Raw genomic sequence first — 17,155 nt, forward strand, 5'->3', positions numbered from 1 at the left:
CCCTTTTCTCCTTTTGATCTTTTAGTGTAAAAAAACTATTTTTTTTTTACATTTAAAAAATGTTTAGCATTTCTAGGTTGGGCGTGTTCAAGCAGATCCTTTCTCTGATTGGTTGGTTTGCTGCTTGCTGTGTTGTGATTGGTTGGCCTATGGTTGGATTTGCGATGTGGGGAGGGCCGGTCCCCGGCCGTGTAATCATTTCTGAAGTCATCATGGCGGTCAGTGCGACATTAAAAGGTAAAAATGAGCCTTCTGTCAACGCTCCTCAGACAACTTTTAGTGGTAAACCTAAGTAATCTAACCGAAATCGAAGCGGGCTTAAAACGGCCTCCTAGCCGGTAGAGGAATCTCCGCTTGTGTCATGTCAGCGTTATATAAAATGCTTCGGCCTCAGATAAGCTAGCATGTAGCCTGTAGCTTCTCTGATGACTCTGATAAGAGCTCGTCTGAAAACGCTAAAGCCGTATAACCGTGGTGTAATTTATTTTAAACCAGTGCCACCAACCTAACCGAAACGCATGTTGCTTGTGTTATAGCTAAAGGGTTGTTGTTATCTCTGGAAGACGTTCAGCTCGATAAGTTCACTGCGCCAGTGTGTTTCACGATAAGTGGCTAACAGGTTAGCAGCTGCTAGCCGAGCACCTTTCTCTCTCTCACCTTGTTTTTACGCTATGATGTTTTATTTGTAAGCAGATGCTCACCATTTCACAATGGACCTTTACATCCATTATAATATTTCCACTTTTCTGTGTGGTTCTTGAAAAGTGTAAAAAGTGCGTCTTTCTTAAAAAATAAATAAATTGTTTAATAAACTGATGACTTTAGCCTGTCTATAACAGTAAATAAAGATCAAACCCTTAATAATAATAATTGCTTCATCTATGATCATGCATCACGTTTGAATTACATTTCATTATGTTTTGCTTTTTTTTTCATAACACTGACCGACTGCCCTGAACATTAACGTTCAAATTAAAGTATAACCTCTACATAGATCATGATGTTGCTAAATAAATAATTTTGCTGCCACATTATCAAACCATTTTCATTAATGTTAACACAAAAACACTTAGTACTAAGAATCAGACTTCCTTTAGTGGAAAAAACTAAATGGGAAATTTTAATGAAGTATTTTTCCATGTCTGAATAAATATGTTGTTTTTTCCAGTTTAAATCAGTCTAAATCCATTTATCTGCCAGTTTGGTTCATCCATTTCCTCATAGTGACAGTTATTTAATGAACATTCAGTTTGAAGTTTTGCTGTAATTTTATTAATACTAGTGAAGATTTTGTCTCTATAAGATTTCAACATGGAAAAAAAGTTATATAGTCCACTATTAATGTGTATTTGTATTTGCACTTTGACATTATTTTTCATTTATTCCACCATTGCCTCTATTGAGCTGGGAGCATAATGTGTTTCCTGTGTGTCCCTCTTTCCTGCTGCTACTCTCTCTCCAGTGTCTGTCAATAGGTGGTATTTTTTTGTTCATGACAAAAAGGCATGTTTGCTTCTGTAAGGAGAACATACCTGAAAGCCAACATAGTGGTAATTTCAATGTGTAAATCAAGCTGCTGTACAGATTAAAAGCTGAAGGATGTTTGTGAACGAATGAAATTAGATCTGCTAAGGAAAGTCTATCAGATGGTGGCAGGGTCTCTTTTATTAATGATCAAACTTGTCCCTCTTAATTAGCTCTCTATATAGGTGCAATTATTGATACTTTGGTAATTATTCTTTCTCTTTGAAATGATAATCTCAAAAAGGAGATACTCTTACAAAACTACCATACTTCAGTCAGAAAGTGAACATGAACTAGCATTTTACAGAAAAAGGTTTTATCTTCAATCCAAAGTGTAAATATTTTCAATACAGCTTTGACTAAAGTTCTGCCCTGAGTTGTTCTTTAATTAAATGGTTTGTGTTTAGAGCCTGATTTTGATAACAGATTTTTTTAGCACTAATCTATCTAACAATTCTTTCGTTTTATGGTTAAAGGGCTGAATTAAGTCTTATTAAACTTAATTTCTCATGTGTCTTATGGTAACCTTGAGTATGGAACAGTTTTAGGCTAATATTTCGAAAAAGAAAATCTAAAACTTGTTCCAAATTCCTCTAGTTATAGCAAAAGCCACAGCTAGTTTCAGGTCTAACAGGTTATGACATATAGTCATCATTACATGGATAATATCTTTTACATATATTAGGATTTTGATTAGTCATGCTATCTGCTGCAGTAGCCTGCAATAATTTACAGCTTTTCAATAAAAGTAGGGCAAAAACAATGAATCGCATTAATCGTGATTTATCAATTATTGAAATAATCGTCAACTAATTTAATAATGGATGAATCATTAAATGGAATATAGAGATTTTAAAATGTGGCTTTAGCTGACAGAGCGACCCACTTAGAGCAGTAATATATTTACAAATATCAAGATTGTAGAGAAATATATCAACATTTTGCATTCAAGATAAAAAAAAAACTTTTCAATCTAATAGTATGTTCTATCCTGAACTCCTCGATTGGAAAAGTTTTAGTTTCACCTGGTTTAATTTCATAAAAAGTATTCTTTTGTACCTTTTTCTATGTGATTATTAATCAATTATTGAAAAATTAATCAGCAGATTAATCGAATTGCAGAATAATCATTAGTTGCAGTCCTAAATAAAAGAAAAAACTCTTGTTGATTCCACACAATTTCTTCAGTTTAAGTCAGACCTTTGATATGCAGCCATCGGAAATGTGTGAAGTCAAATCTTAGCAGTTTTTAGCCGGCTTCCTTTTAAAGCCCATTTCTTTCAGGAAAGCTTACCATACCGGTTTAGAAATGTCATGGTGCAACTCCACCATTCTGTTGAGTCTGTTCACAAGAAATGCTGTGGATAAATCAGATAAGGCTTCCCCAAGTGTGCCTGTTTCTCCTGCTTATCATCTGCTTTGCAGGAATGTTGCTCCTGTCTGTTTACAATAGTGAACAATTGCAAGGATGCCTCTGTACGTTCTCTCATGTTTGCACAGTTTGCTTTGAAAAGTATCATGCTGAACAGCGGAAGGCAAGTGTTTGATGCCCATCTTAGGCTCAGGAGGCTTTTCACCATTTGGACTTTTCATTACGTTTCACACTTGCATGATTTTAACCTTTCTTTCTTTTCCTAAATCCTCATTGTTTCTACAAATGCTGAAATGTTGAACTGTTTTAATTAAGGGGCTTTAGCAGTGTGTTTTTACTAAATCTTATTACAAGTGGCTATGGTTAGAAAAGGGTTAGTAAATGTTCATCTTGATCTAGATGTTAATACCTCCTCTACAGAGCACCCCTACGCCCATCTAATCGACACGTTAAAAGATGGCATCAAGTTCTTCAACCCCCGTAAATTAGGCGACCCAAGATACGGTGAGTTCAGGCCCTCCAACCATGTCTGTGTTAACATTCAGCAGTGACCAGAAGCAGGCAGGTCAATGCTTCTTCTTCTTCTGTGTTGGTGGCCTGCAGACAAACTGCCTCTGTCCATCCGGATCTTACTGGAGGCGGCGATCCGTAGCTGCGATGGCTTCTACACCAGAGAGAGGGATGTGCAGAACATCCTGGACTGGCAGCTGCAGCAGGAGAAGGCAGAAGTGCCGTTCTCTCCAGCGCGAGTCCTCCTCCAGGACTTCACGTGAGTTGGTTGACAAATAAGGAAACGGAATCTGTTTTAACTCGTTGAATGGAAACAAAAGAACTTAAGCTTTGGTTTCTATCAGGGGAATTCCTGCTATGGTGGACCTGGCAGCCATGAGGGACGCTGTGGCCAAACATGGCCTGGACCCTAATCTAGTTAACCCTAAATGTCCCACGGACCTTATCATAGACCACTCTCTACAAATCGATTACAGTAAATGGTGTGTTCCTTTGTGTTTAATGATCATCTTTAGAGAAATTCCTGCTCTGATTCAAAACCAGAACCTTTGGTTTCAGCGCCATTCGGAACGCTCCAAACCCAGGTGGAGGGGAGGGGCCAAACCCCAGCCAGCCTTCTCGTCCAGCTCCGGCCAGGCCTCCATCCAGAGGGGTTTCCCACTGTGGGACCCAGCGGGGCTCCTGCAGTAAAGCCTCCTGCAGCGACCCCCCCAGCGCCTCAGGCCGTCCTGCATCTGTCCAGCAGATTGAAAACACTCCCCTCCTGTGCCCCTTCCATCTGCAGCCTGTTTCTGAGTGAGTTGTGCTTCTAAAGCCATGTTGGTCAGAATGGCACAAGATGCTGAGCACCTTAAACCGAAATCCCACCTCCTCCATCACCGCCCCACTGCGCTGCAGACCACCTGCACAAAGCAAAGCCTAGAGCCTCCGCTGTTCCTCCCGTCTTGCTCTGCTCCGACTTCCTTGGAGCTCAAGGAGAGCATTCACAATATTCTTGTTAATTTTATACGAGCAAAACATGCGAAAATGAACGCTTAATTTAATATGACAGATTAAAAAAAAATCCCCATCAGCATTAAGCATATGTGCTGTTTCTGCCCAAATATTTTCTTTTTTGTTGTGGATTTATGTAACAGGGATATCTAGGATCATACAAGATAGTTTTTTTATGAACTATGTTTGTTTTCTACCTCCAAAGTCGGCATCTCTTCATCCATGCCTGTGATAAGTTTTTGGGGTTTTTCAGATGCGCTCTTGGAAGTTGTTGTGACTGGATTTGATTAAACTTTTAAGCCTCTCGCTATGAAATAAATATTTTGATGGAGATGAGAAATCTGCTTCCTTGAAGTAGCAATAATTTGCCTCCAATTATTTAATCAAACAGTCTTAGCTTTTGGGAATATGTAAGAATAATGCTCTAATCTCCAGTTACCGATCTATCAATAATATATTTTAATTTGACAAACCAGATCTTCTCAATGTTCTTTTTCCTTTTTGGCGCGATTGTGATTGTGGATCTTGACCTGTCCTGAGTGGAGCAAAAATAGCTCGGCTCCGTATTTTGGTGGTGACGGAGAAGACGTACGGGACGGTGGGGTGGCAGAGGATGTAGGATACTTCTCATTGATTAACATGACGGACGAGTACTCTGCTTGACGTGCATGAGCGGGGCGGTGATGGAGGATGTGGAATCTGGGGGTTAGACTGTGTGCATCCATGCAGCATTGGAGTAAACCTTTCTATGATAATTATAGGAATTTAGATAATTGTTGGTGGTTTTTTCTCAGCGTGTTTTAGGCCCCTTTTACTTTGATGCACATAAATAAATCTCTGCCTGTAGATAGTAGAGCATCTCAGTATGAATTCAGCTGCTCTGTGAGGCATCAGAGGCTTGTTTTCTTCTAGTGATCTAACTAATGAACAGGTCAGATAAAACTTGAAGCAGGGCTAGGTTATTCACTCATACCTTCATCTTTGATGATCTCTCAGAGCGCTATTCATTCCTTCAAAAAAGCTTCTCAAATCTGGTTTTGGTTCATTTGTGCTTTTTTTTTTCTTTAATGGATTGTTCCTCTTGTGAAAGACTTTGACCTTTTACGCCAAAATTTTCTACATGGATTCACTCACTCCCTTCCTAAACAGAACCTCCCCCTCCATGGTTGTTGACCAATCCTTTCAGGCCTAGCATTTATTAAATGACTTTGGTTGCTCTGGAGAAGCTGCAGATTACTAAGATTCATGAGGCGAAATACAGGAGAAAGAAATGTTGTTAGATGCTAGAAAATATTTCAGAGAAGGGCAGCGGTTCCCCTTCAGCAGAAAGAAAGGCCCTAGCTGAACTGCAGGGGAATGTAGAACAAAGCCTGTTGAAGTTTAAGCAGCCCAGTCAAAGTCTAGACCTCAGTTTAGTCTAGAATCTGTTGAAGGATTTGAAGCTGTTTCTCTAAAAGTCATTGGACTAATTTTTAGCAGAGGTTGTCTAGAGACCTTCAGCTTGAATTCCTGCAAATAAAAGAATTCATACAAGATTGTCGTAAAGTCCAGATATGCATATTTAGGTTTCAGGAAGGCAGTGCAGAGTCTCCTTCCAGGAGCTTAGTGTGTTTTTGGTTCTGTTTGCAGAGTTGAAACGGCTTTGAAGAACCAGGAAATGGAGCTTCAACGAAACAAAGAGAGACTTCATTTTTTCAAGGTACTGATTCAGTTTGTGTTTAGGTTTGATGATCAGGATTGGTTTGTCTTCTACACAGGAGGGCTAAAAATAAATCTGACTTTTTGGTTCTACTGTTTCCTGACAGTGGTGTTCTAAAGCTTTCAAAAGTGTGAACGTTATTCCTCCGGACATCGGAACCGTCCACCAGGTGAATCTGGAGTACTTGTCCAGGGTGGTCCAGGTGAGCGGTGGTCTGATGTACCCCGACAGTGTGGTGGGCACCGACTCTCACACCACCATGATCAATGGCCTGGGCGTCCTTGGATGGGGTAAAACCTCTTCTCACTAATTGACCCTCTGGGCCACTCAGACTTTGGCAGTCTTTGGAAAAAGTCAGAAGTCCTTTGGTTTTTCCTCAGGGGTCGGAGGAATTGAGTCTGAAGCGGTGATGCTGGGGCAACCGGTGTCGCTGACCCTACCTCAGGTGGTGGGCTGTAAGCTGGTGGGCTCCATCAACCCCCTGGCCACCTCTATCGACATCGTCCTCGGCATCACAAAGGTATCAGACACGGTTCCATTCAACTGAATGAACTCTTTATCAGATGTAACCTGACTAAAAGCTGCATCCTCTTCATCGCTCCCATTTTTCCAGCAACTGCGCCAGGCTGGAATTTCTGGGAGGTTCGTTGAGTTTTTTGGACCGGGTGTGTCCCAGTTATCAGCTCCTGACCGAACCACCATCGCCAACATGTGTCCAGAATACAACGCTACCATCAGTTTCTTCCCCGTCGATCACATAACACTGAAGCACTTTAAAAAGACGAGTACGTAACCCGAGTCCCCCGGCCCCCGTCTGTCGGCTCATTTTACTGAAACGCCTCTTCTTTCCCTCTTCCAGATTTCACAGAGGAAAAACTTGAATTGTTGGAGTCTTACATGAAGGCTGTAAATCTTTTCCGAAGCTATGAAGAATCAGAAGATCCTCAGTTCTCCCAGGTCATTTCACATCACATTTTAACCAAGAAAAAACCTGTTTTTTTTTTTTGTTTTTTTTTTGTCTAATAATTCAGTTCAAAAAGTGAAAAAACTGTTATTTCTGTGCAAGGTTATTATAATAGATTAAAACTAATAATTACACTGAAATTGAGAAAACATTTCTTATTGCAAATAAATACAAGCTTATTAAAAAGAGAAAAAACTATAAGTAAGTGAATCTGAACTAAATTCAAATGTACTAAAATTATAGATGTGTATAACCTTTGTTTTCCTGTCTATTTATTTTTTAATACGCCTTTTCCCCCAACAGTCAGTTGCGACTCAACCATTTTTTATTTTTTTACCACATGCGATATCAAAAATATTATACTGACTTAAATTTTTTTTTATCCTTTCTAAAAATTAACCTAGGTATGAAAAAAAACTTAAGCTAGTACTAAAATCTAAAGTTAAGGTTTATTATAATAATATCCATTACTAACCGCCATCAAACCTGCTCTATAATCTAATTGAAACAAACCAAATTATTGAGGAAAAAACCTCCCATATAAATGAAAGGAAACTTAGCTTGGTGATGTGGAGGTGGACAGCCTGTTGTTCCCAGGTGTTCAGAAGCCTCAGGTTTTTTTTGGGGGCGTCTTATCTTTGCTTGCATTAAATATTGTCTAATGGGGTTTGTTTCTCCATCAACGTTCTGGTCGTCCCTTTTGCTCCTTTTTTTTTAACCTTTTTTCCCCCTTTCACTCAACGTTCCAATAATGTTACTGAATATTGCATTCTGGAAACATCCAGCTACTTTAACGTGGGATTTAGTTTCCCAACACTTGGCCCTGTTTTCATGTTTTTATAATTAGAACTCATTTCATTTTTCCCAGAACTTTTTTCTCATTAAAATTTTCTAAGGAAACATGATTGAGGATTTTTTTTTTAGCTTCAAGCTGGTAGCTTCATCATAGTTGAGACTAACACTGTAAATATGTGGCATTGTCTGTAATGAAAGTCTACATAAAGAGTTTCACTTTTTGAATTGAATTCTTGACATAAATTAACTTTAGTTTATTCAAATTTATATACCTCTGTTTGTTTTACACATGCTACTTTCTGTCTGCTTGGAGTAAAATGTGGTTGCTGAACCTGGAGTAAAGGACGGAGAGTCTGAGCCACGTTAAAGCTAGCTATGTCTGTGCAGGTGATTGAGATCAACCTGAGCTCCATGGTTCCACATGTGAGTGGCCCCAAAAGACCCCAGGACAGAGTGGCGGTCAGCAGCATGAAGGAGGACTTCCAGAGCTGTCTGAATGAGAAGGTACTACCTGCTGTCAGGATGCTGCTGATGCCTTAAAGGGGCAGAGGATTCAGTGTCTTCTGTCTTGTCTCAGGTGGGATTCAAAGGCTTCCACATCTCCAAGGACAAGCAGGACATCCGCGTCCCTTTTCTGCACTGTGGTCAGGAGTACCAGCTGGCTCACGGCTCAGTGGTCATCGCCGCCGTCATCAGCTGCACCAACAACTGCAACCCGTCCGTCATGCTCACTGCAGGTACAAGACCCACGGATTGGAGCTTTTTCCTTTTAGTCCTAGCTGCATATTTAATCCAGTTTTCAGACAAAGATGGAGCATCTTGCTGCCTCAGCCACACAGAGTTCATGCTTTCCTTGTTGTATACAGGGCTTCTGGCCAAAAAGGCGGTGGAAGCTGGGCTGGTGGTCAAGCCCTACATCCGGACCAGCCTGGCTCCTGGCAGCGGCATGGTCACCCACTACCTCAATGCCAGTGGAGTCCTGCCTTACTTCAACCAGCTGGGGTAAGCCCGTTCTCAGCACCACAGACCCCAGTGCTTCTTCTGCATTTGGTGTGCTTAGATTGGCAAAAAGCAATTGGCTCCAGATGCTATTATTTCAGAAAATATTTTTAAAATTAGTAGGAAAAATTTAAATAGTTTATTTTTCTTAATTATTTTTATGATCTTTTACAGAATTTACCGGATTTGAAATCTAATATTTTATTCAGGGTTCATTTATGTTCATCAGTGGTCATTAAAATCGTTCCAAAAAAAAAGGTTTGGAAATCATTTTTGAAAATGGTTATAAAAAGAATCATCCCTAACCTAACCCTAACCTCTAAAGTCCTTTAATTTTTTTTTTTTTGTGGATTAGAATTTCTCACAGATGAAGACAATTGTCATGTCTCTCTTTCTGTTTAATGCTGGAGTTTACTGTTTCCTGTTCGTAGCTGGTTCTTTGTGTGTTATCTCTGTGATGCATGGTTTGCTTTATTCTTTACTTGCTATGCTGTTAGCTGACAAGGCAGCTCGCTTAGAGCACAAGTTAGAAATGGCGAAGTTCCTGTGCTTATACAGTGTTGTTCAAGTCAGGAGACGGGCTTTACACTCCATTCAGCCGTTTGCTGATGGTGATGAGCTACACTGTAGCCACAGCTGATCTGGGGCTCACTGATAGAAGCCAGCCTGCCGTTTACAGGCGCCACCATCAGTAGGTGAAGGACACGACACTAAAAGCCGGCGCTTGTACCGGCAACCCGTCGGTTGTAGGGCAGCTCAATTGTTTCCTGATTTCTGTCACACTGGTGACATCATCAGTGCTAACCCATCATGATGACGTCAGCAGACATGCAGCGGCACGGGGACAGAGGCCATGCAGCTGTTCCCTTTTGCCAGTGAGAAGGGAACCAAATACTGATTGTTAGCTGGTCGACCCACGTTTGAAAAACACGTTTTCACGTGCTATTTTAAGTGGGAAAGAGGCTTTAGAGGATCTGCCAATGAAATGTTTATCCATGCCCTTAGAATAAAAGATCTGGGGTAGTGGTGGACTAGTTGTTAATTCAGTTCAGTTTATTTATATAGCGCCAATTCACAACACGTCATTTCAAGGCACTTTACAGTTCACCATGGCATAGGGCTTGGAATCCTGAGGTTGTGCGTTCGAAACCCATTCCCACAGACTGCCATTCTGGGTCTCTGAGCAAGACTTAACCCCGGACTGCTCCCCAGGCACTTAATTTCTCCATTGTGAGATCAATAAAGTTCAATTTATTTTAAGATCTTAAGATATTATGCACTTTAACTCATTTAATTTTAAACATAAATCATCTTATTTTTGGCCAATTATCATTCTTACCTGCTTAAATCGGGGGAAAATGCACTTCAAGAAAAATGGACATTATGTTAAACTTGTCTGAGTTAACAGTTTCAAAGTTGAATATTAACGTTCAAACGAGAAAAGAATAGTGTAAAGCAGTAGGAGGTTCTAGCCAGTTTGGTTAATTGACAGCCATCTTGGATTTAGTGTTAGAATAATAATAGTTTTCGTCCTGAAGACTGTCACATTTTAGTCATCGCAATGCGATAGATTTAGACGGTGTTAGTCGACTAAAACTTAAAAAGGTTTTAGTCAGTTTTATGTAGCAAAAAACAGCTAAACTTTACAATTTGGAATAACAACCAGATTCTTTCCCAGACTGACAGCTCTATCCTAGATGCTACAAAAGCCTGGTATAGAATGCTGCTGTGCAGTTCATCATTGCTGTTGGGCAGAAAACTGATTTATAGAATTCAAATAAACTTTTTAATGAATTAATGCACTAATTTATAAAAAAGTGTCTCAGAAAAGCTGTGAAAATAGCAGATGTAGTTCAACACGTCATATTTGTTAAAATAGCAGACAGACAAACTGACAAAATGTACAATAAAGGAATGGTTTTCAACACACAAGGTTTCCAGCCTAAAGCAAACACTTCCTGATCTACTATGAATTATGCTTCACTCACAGATGAATTAAAAGCAAAGAACAAAAACATTCTTTCTACTCTGGCAGTTTGGCTTTATTTCTGAGAATGTGCCACTTGGTTACCAATGCTCAGGGGTCAAAGTAGATTTACATTCACAGGGTTTTGATATAACAAAAAATACAGAGATAACCTACATAACTGCCTTGTAATGCCATGACAATCCAGTCCTAAATGCTAACTAAAACGTTGAAATATTCAGTGGAAACCAAAAAAGTTTTAATGACAGAACAAGGAAACATTTGCATCATATTTAAACAGATAGAAACAACAACTATGATAAAGAAATGTTCAAAGATCTATGTACCTTTTCATCTGGCTCTTTATCCAAAAATAAAGAGAATTCAATTAAATATTTAATTTCAATAATATTTATGGATCCCTTTCAGTAGAATTTAAAGAATGTTCCATGAATATTTAGTATCACCTCTTTTGAGCTTGAAGAAATAAAATCTTGATAGTTAGACGAAGGGATTGACAAAGGGGACGCTGCTGCTGTGCTGCTGCAGCATGTGTTCACAGTGATGCATTTGACCGTCTGACCTAATTTTATTTAGTCTTGTCTCTTTTACAAAAACTCAAACATATGACTGGTCATGTTTTACGCATCAAAGATCCATGTTTAGCTTGTCGATTTTCGTAATCGTCATGAAAAAAAGGAGCATCAATGAAATAATTTTGTCATCCTCATCATTGACGAACACAGCAGTGGCTCTCCTTTAAGGGTGGAAATAACTGAGGCGTTTTTGTGACAGGTTCGAGGTGATCGGGTATGGCTGCGCCACCTGTGTGGGGAACACGGCACCGTTACCAGACGCTGTGGTCGACGCCATCAGAAAGGTAAACTCTGGCCGGTGCTGTTCTCCCCTTCTCCTGCAGCCCACCCTCCCTTCAGAAGGTGACCTGGTTTGTTATTTCAGGGGGATCTGGTGGCTTGTGGTGTATTGTCTGGCAACAGGCACTTTGAAGGCCGCCTGTGTGACTGTGTGCGAGCCAACTATCTGGCCTCCCCCCCTCTGGTGGTTGCTTACGCCATAGCGGGGACTGTGGGAATCGACTTTGAGAAAGAGCCTCTTGGTAAGACGAGCCCCTCCTGAAGAGCTGGAGACTCCTCCAGATTAGAGGCAGTTTCCTCCTCTCTATATCTCTGCATAGATTCATACACTGTAGAGACATCCACTTACTGCCATAAACATTTGATGTGTTCTTAAAATATAGAGCATAATGGGGGAGAAAATACAAGGTAGTGCTAAATAAAGCCTCATGCAAACATTCTGTCACCTGATCAGAATACAGAGTCCATCTGTACGTAAGTCCAGCTGCTCTGTGCAGCTCTAAAAGCACACAATACGCTTCTAGTGTCAGAAAACATAAATTACAATTAACCTTAGATGTTGTTAAGAAAGAGTCATTATCATTACTATGCAAAAACCTATTGGGACATGGCTAATTACTGGAATAAACACTCCAAGCAGAACACACATCGAACTTACGGCCATTGCTTCCTGGGATGTTAGAATGGATTGATGACACAGGAGGCGGTTTGTACATTAATAGGCAGGGTTTCTTGTTCCTAACTGCCACTGACTCTGCTACCCACAATGCACTGCTACCTCAAACTCCGCCTTCAAAATGGAATACAGATAAAGCAATACTGTAGTAGAAGTTTCTTTTTTTAGACTAAATTAATAAGACATATTTCTAACTAACCTTGGGCAGAAAATCCTGTATTCATCTCCCCTTACCTCTCATCTTTCAGCTGTAGGGGGCAGAATCTGGAACAGTTTTAGTATAAAGTTCTTGCTAAATGTGAAAATGTTTGAGCAGGTTGGACTTCAGAGGGTAAGGAGGTGTATCTCGGTGACATTTGGCCGTCCAGAGAGGAGGTCCAACAGATCGAGGAGGATACAGTCATCTCCTCCATCTTTAAGGATCTCAGGACGAGGATGGAGGTTAGAATCTGCTCTGCTCTTATGTTTATGGGAAACCTGTGATCCAAAAGGTTTTTCAGCATGTTTGCTTTCCTCTTAGAAAGAGAACACCTATTGGAACCAGATTGAATGTCCAGACTCTGTGCTTTTCCCATGGGATCCCAGATCCACATACATCCGCTGTCCTCCGTTCTTCAGCAAACTGGTGAGTCCTTCCACCTTCAACATGGATGTCCTGTCCCTTCTCCTGGACCACAGAACCACTCCTCCTTCTTTCATCCATGTATCCATTTTTTTTTTAATTCAGAGTAAAGAAGTTCCTGCTCCGCAGTCGATTGAAAACGCCCATGCCTTGCTTTTCCTCGGGGACAAGGTCACCACCGACCACATCTCGCCAGCAGGCAGCATTGCCAGGGTCAGCGCCGCTGCCAAATACCTGCAGAGCAAACGGTCAGTTTCCAACCGCAGCCACGATGGGCCCCTGAGCCACACAGCTGTCCTAAACCTGATCGACTTCTCCTCCAGATTGACCCCGAGGGAGTTTAACTCGTATGGCGCCCGCAGAGGAAACGATGCTGTGATGACCAGAGGAACCTTCGCCAGCATCAAGCTCCACAACCGCTTCATCGGCAAACCAGGTCCAAAGACTCTCCACATTCCCTCAGGCCAGACAGTGAGTAGAAACCTTATCACACTTAGCTTTGTTTGCTGGAAGCTTGAAGACACTTTTTTCTGAAAATTGCTCTCTCTTCTCCCTCCCTCCCCTCCTTTCCTTGCTTCCTTCCAGCTTGACGTCTTTGAAGCAGCCGATCGCTACCAGAGGGACGGCACTCCTCTCATCATCCTGGCAGGCAAAGACTACGGTTCTGGGAACTCTAGGGACTGGGTTGCTAAAGGGCCGTACCTCCTGGTAAATAATTTCAAAATGGATCCAATCCTTCAGATTTTGCTCATTAATTCATTAAATAACCACTGATTGACTTCCTGCTCTCTGCTGAGTGCTCGCTACAGGCTGTAGAGCTGGACTTTAATCGTTCTCTCTCAGCATGACGCAGCTTTCAGCCCTGCGCTCCGGTTAGGTGTTCAAATTGTTCGGATCGATACCTTGTCTGATGGTCTGTGTTTCCAGGGTGTCCGCGGCGTCATCGCAGAGAGCTTCGAGAAGCTTCACAAGAACCAGCTGGTGGGCATGGGCATCATGCCGCTCCAGTTCCTGTCTGGCCAAAATGCCGACACGCTAGAGCTGAGCGGGAAGGAGCGGTTTAGCATCATCCTGCCGGAGAGGCTGAGTCTGAGGCAGCAGCTCACCGTCAGGGTAGGGATCTGATCCTCAGCGACGTCCATTTAAATGTCGTCTTAGACCGTCTGCTGAGTCCTCTGTTCTTCTGTTTTCTTCCTGCAGACCAGCAAGGGAACGTCGTTCTGTGTCACAGCGCTGTTTGACTCCGATGTGGACCTGATCCTTTTCCAACATGGAGGGCTTCTTCGGTACGTCGCTCAGACTGTGGTGAAAAACGGCTCGCAAGCCGCCGCCGAATGAGCTCCATGAAGAGCAGCCATCTCTAAACCCCGCCCAGCTTCAACCTGAAGCATCCTATGAGTCAACACAAGAATGTTTCTGCTCACATGTATGAACCCAAGACGAAGAAATATGGATCCTCTGAAACGCAACTTGAACTGGGCCATAGCTGCCAAAGCTCTCTGTTCTTTCCAACCTGCATGAGTTTTAGGTCTATTAAGCAGAACTGATGTGAACCACAGAGGTGTTTATTTCTTTATTTGGCTTCAGATAAAAGTCACTTTTTATTTGCTGTGAAATCTCACCACAGTGTTGCGTATGTCAATCGTCACACTTCAGAACCTGACACTGGATCAGAACCAGGCCCAGCTTTACCTCCATGGTGGACTGATTAGACAACTTTTTTTTAATTGCAACTTTAAACCCCATTAGGTAAAAATCATACAAACAAGCTTAAATATATTCATACACCCCTACTAGTAGCTTTCTGTTTATTTGTGTTAAAGTGTTTGCCATCTGTTGCAGCTCATAAACGCATATATTATCCATTGATTAGTTTAGTCCTTATTAATTTGGTCCGATTGGGCTGCGGTGGAGGGGTTGACCTTCAGGATGTGGGCCGGGATTACAGCAGACTGTGTCCCAGGAAAGCATGACTTCATTGCAGAGGATGAATATTTATTTTTGATCCCAGTCCAGCTTGTAAGACCAGGAAGGATCAGAGAGATGCTCAATGATCGGGGTATGTAAACCTGTGGCTGCCATCAGCTCCCCTCCCAAACCTGCCATTAAAAATCTGGCTTTTTCTCAGCATAATGACTGATTTGGCTCCACGTGGAATTACAGTCGTCTCTCTCGTGGCTTAAGATGATGTCACTGCAAACACGGCTAACCTGTTTTTCACAGCTAATCAGCATCTTACCATCAGGGGCTGAAGCAAGGTTTGAGCTCAAGCGGCTCCATCCATGCCCTGGATTTACGCCGGACTGAACCATTAATGGCGCCCTTTACAGGTGCTGGTCATAAAATTAGAATATCATGAAAAAGTAGATTGATTTCAGTAATTCCATTTAAAAAGTGAAACTTGTATATTATATTCATACATTACATACAAACTCATATATTTCAGATGTTTATTTTGTTTAATTTTGATGATTACAAATAACAAATGAAAATCTCAAATTCATCATATCAGAAAATTAGAATATTACTGAAGACCAATAAAAACAAAGGATTTATAGAAATGTTGGCCAACTGAAAAGTATGAACATGAAAAGTATGAGCATGTACAGCACTCAGTATTTAGTTGGGCCTCCTTTGGCCTGTATTACTGCAGCAATGCGGCGTGGCATGGAGTCGATCAGTCTGTGGCACTGCTCAGGTGTTATGATAGCCCAGGTTGCTCTAATAGTGGCTTTTAGCTCTTCTGAATTGTTGGGTCTGGTGTATTGCATCTTCTTCTTCACAATACCCCATAGATTTTCTATGGGGTTAAGGTCAGGAGAGTTTGCTGGCCAATTAAGAACAGGGATACCATGGTCCTTCAACCAGGTACTGGTAGCTTTGGCACTGTGTGCAGGTGCCAAGTCCTGTTGGAAAATGAAATCTGCATCTCCAAAAAGTTGGTCAGCTGCAGGAAGCATGAAGTGCTCTAAAACTTCCTGGTATGTGGCTGCGTTGACCCTGGACCTCAGAAAACACAATGGACCAACACCAGCAGATGACATGGCACCCCAAACCATCACTGACTGTGGAAACTTTACACTGGACTTCAAGCAACGTGGATGAAGTGCCTCTCTTCTTTTCCTCCAGACTCTGGGACCTTGATTTCCAAAGGAAATGCAAAATTTACTTTCATCAGAGAACATGACTTTGGACCACTCACCAGCAGTCCAGTCCTGTTTCTCTTTAGCCCAGGCAAGACGCTTCTGACGCTGTCTGTGGTTCAAGAGTGGCTTGACACAAGGAATGCGACAGCAGAAACCCATGTCTTTCATACGTCTGTGTGTGGTGGTTCTTGAAGCACTCACTCCAGCTGCAGTCCACTCTGTGAATCTCCCCCACATTTTTGAAGGGGTTTTGTTTCACAATCCTCTCCAGGGTGCGGTTATCTCTCTTGCTTGTACACTTTTTTCGACCACATCTTTTCCTTCCCTTCGCCTCTCTATTAATGTGCTTGGACACTGAGCTCTGTGAACAGCCAGCCTCTTTAGCGATGACCTTTTGTGTCTTGCCCTCCTTGTGCAAGGTGTCGATGGTCGTCTTTTGGACAACTGTCAAGTCAGCAGTCTTCCCCATGATTGTGTAGCCTATAGAACTAGACTGAAAGACCATTTAAAGGCTTTTGCAGGTGGTTTGAGTTAATTAGCTGATTAGAGTGTGGCACCAGGGGCCATCAATTTTGAACCTTTTCACAATATTCTAATTTTCTGATATGATGAATTTGAGATTTTCATTTGTTGTCATTTGTAATCCTCAAAATTAAACAAAATAAACATCTGAAATATATGAGTTTGTATGTAATGTATGAATATAATATACAAGTTTCACTTTTTAAATGGAATTACTGAAATCAATCTACTTTTTCATGATATTCTAATTTTATGACCAGCACCTGTATATATGCCGAGTCATTCCCTCGGTGTGCAGGATTATTTCATACCTTAATCTGCGATAGAATAACTTTGTTTTTTTTTGCATTGTCAGCTGCCAAAATGATGCGTGTTTTCTTTGTTGGTGTTCTGAAGATTTCTTTTAGACGCATTTATCTGGTCGTTCCCCCGCCGTGGCTCATTGGACTGAGCCGCTGCCTCTATTCAGTTTGCCGGCCTTTTCTGATCAGG

General features: G+C 41.4%; 1 protein-coding gene across 1 annotated transcript; it reads left to right on the forward strand.

Annotated features, from left to right (window-relative positions):
* The first annotated feature begins 147 nt into the window (after positions 1-147).
* ireb2 (iron-responsive element binding protein 2) lies at positions 148-14,889 on the forward strand. The gene is made up of 22 exons (XM_038301275.1): positions 148-237; positions 3,317-3,400; positions 3,500-3,665; positions 3,751-3,888; positions 3,965-4,201; positions 6,029-6,098; positions 6,205-6,388; positions 6,479-6,618; positions 6,712-6,883; positions 6,958-7,055; positions 8,245-8,361; positions 8,435-8,594; positions 8,724-8,859; positions 11,618-11,702; positions 11,783-11,939; positions 12,690-12,814; positions 12,894-12,998; positions 13,101-13,243; positions 13,319-13,466; positions 13,581-13,703; positions 13,923-14,108; positions 14,196-14,889. Exons 1-22 carry the CDS (start codon positions 150-152, stop codon positions 14,331-14,333), a joined length of 3,000 nt encoding a protein of 999 aa, XP_038157203.1. The 5' UTR covers positions 148-149; the 3' UTR covers positions 14,334-14,889.
* Positions 14,890-17,155: the final 2,266 nt, after the last annotated feature.

The sequence above is a fragment of the Cyprinodon tularosa genome, unplaced genomic scaffold, assembly GCF_016077235.1.
Source record: "Cyprinodon tularosa strain WSP-4 unplaced genomic scaffold, ASM1607723v1 ctg465, whole genome shotgun sequence".
Lineage (NCBI taxonomy): Eukaryota > Metazoa > Chordata > Actinopteri > Cyprinodontiformes > Cyprinodontidae > Cyprinodon > Cyprinodon tularosa.

What these genes read in the sequence shown, in the direction of transcription:
- ireb2 (XM_038301275.1), top strand. Translation starts at nt 150, where the DNA reads ATGGTTGGATTTGCGATGTGGGGAGGGCCGGTCCCCGGCCGTGTAATC. An exon ending in GAAGCACTTTAAAAAGACGA is followed by an intron (nt 6,884 to 6,957) that starts GTACGTAACCCG and finishes TCCCTCTTCCAG; the next exon opens with ATTTCACAGAGGAAAAACTT. An exon ending in AAGATCCTCAGTTCTCCCAG is followed by an intron (nt 7,056 to 8,244) that starts GTCATTTCACAT and finishes ATGTCTGTGCAG; the next exon opens with GTGATTGAGATCAACCTGAG.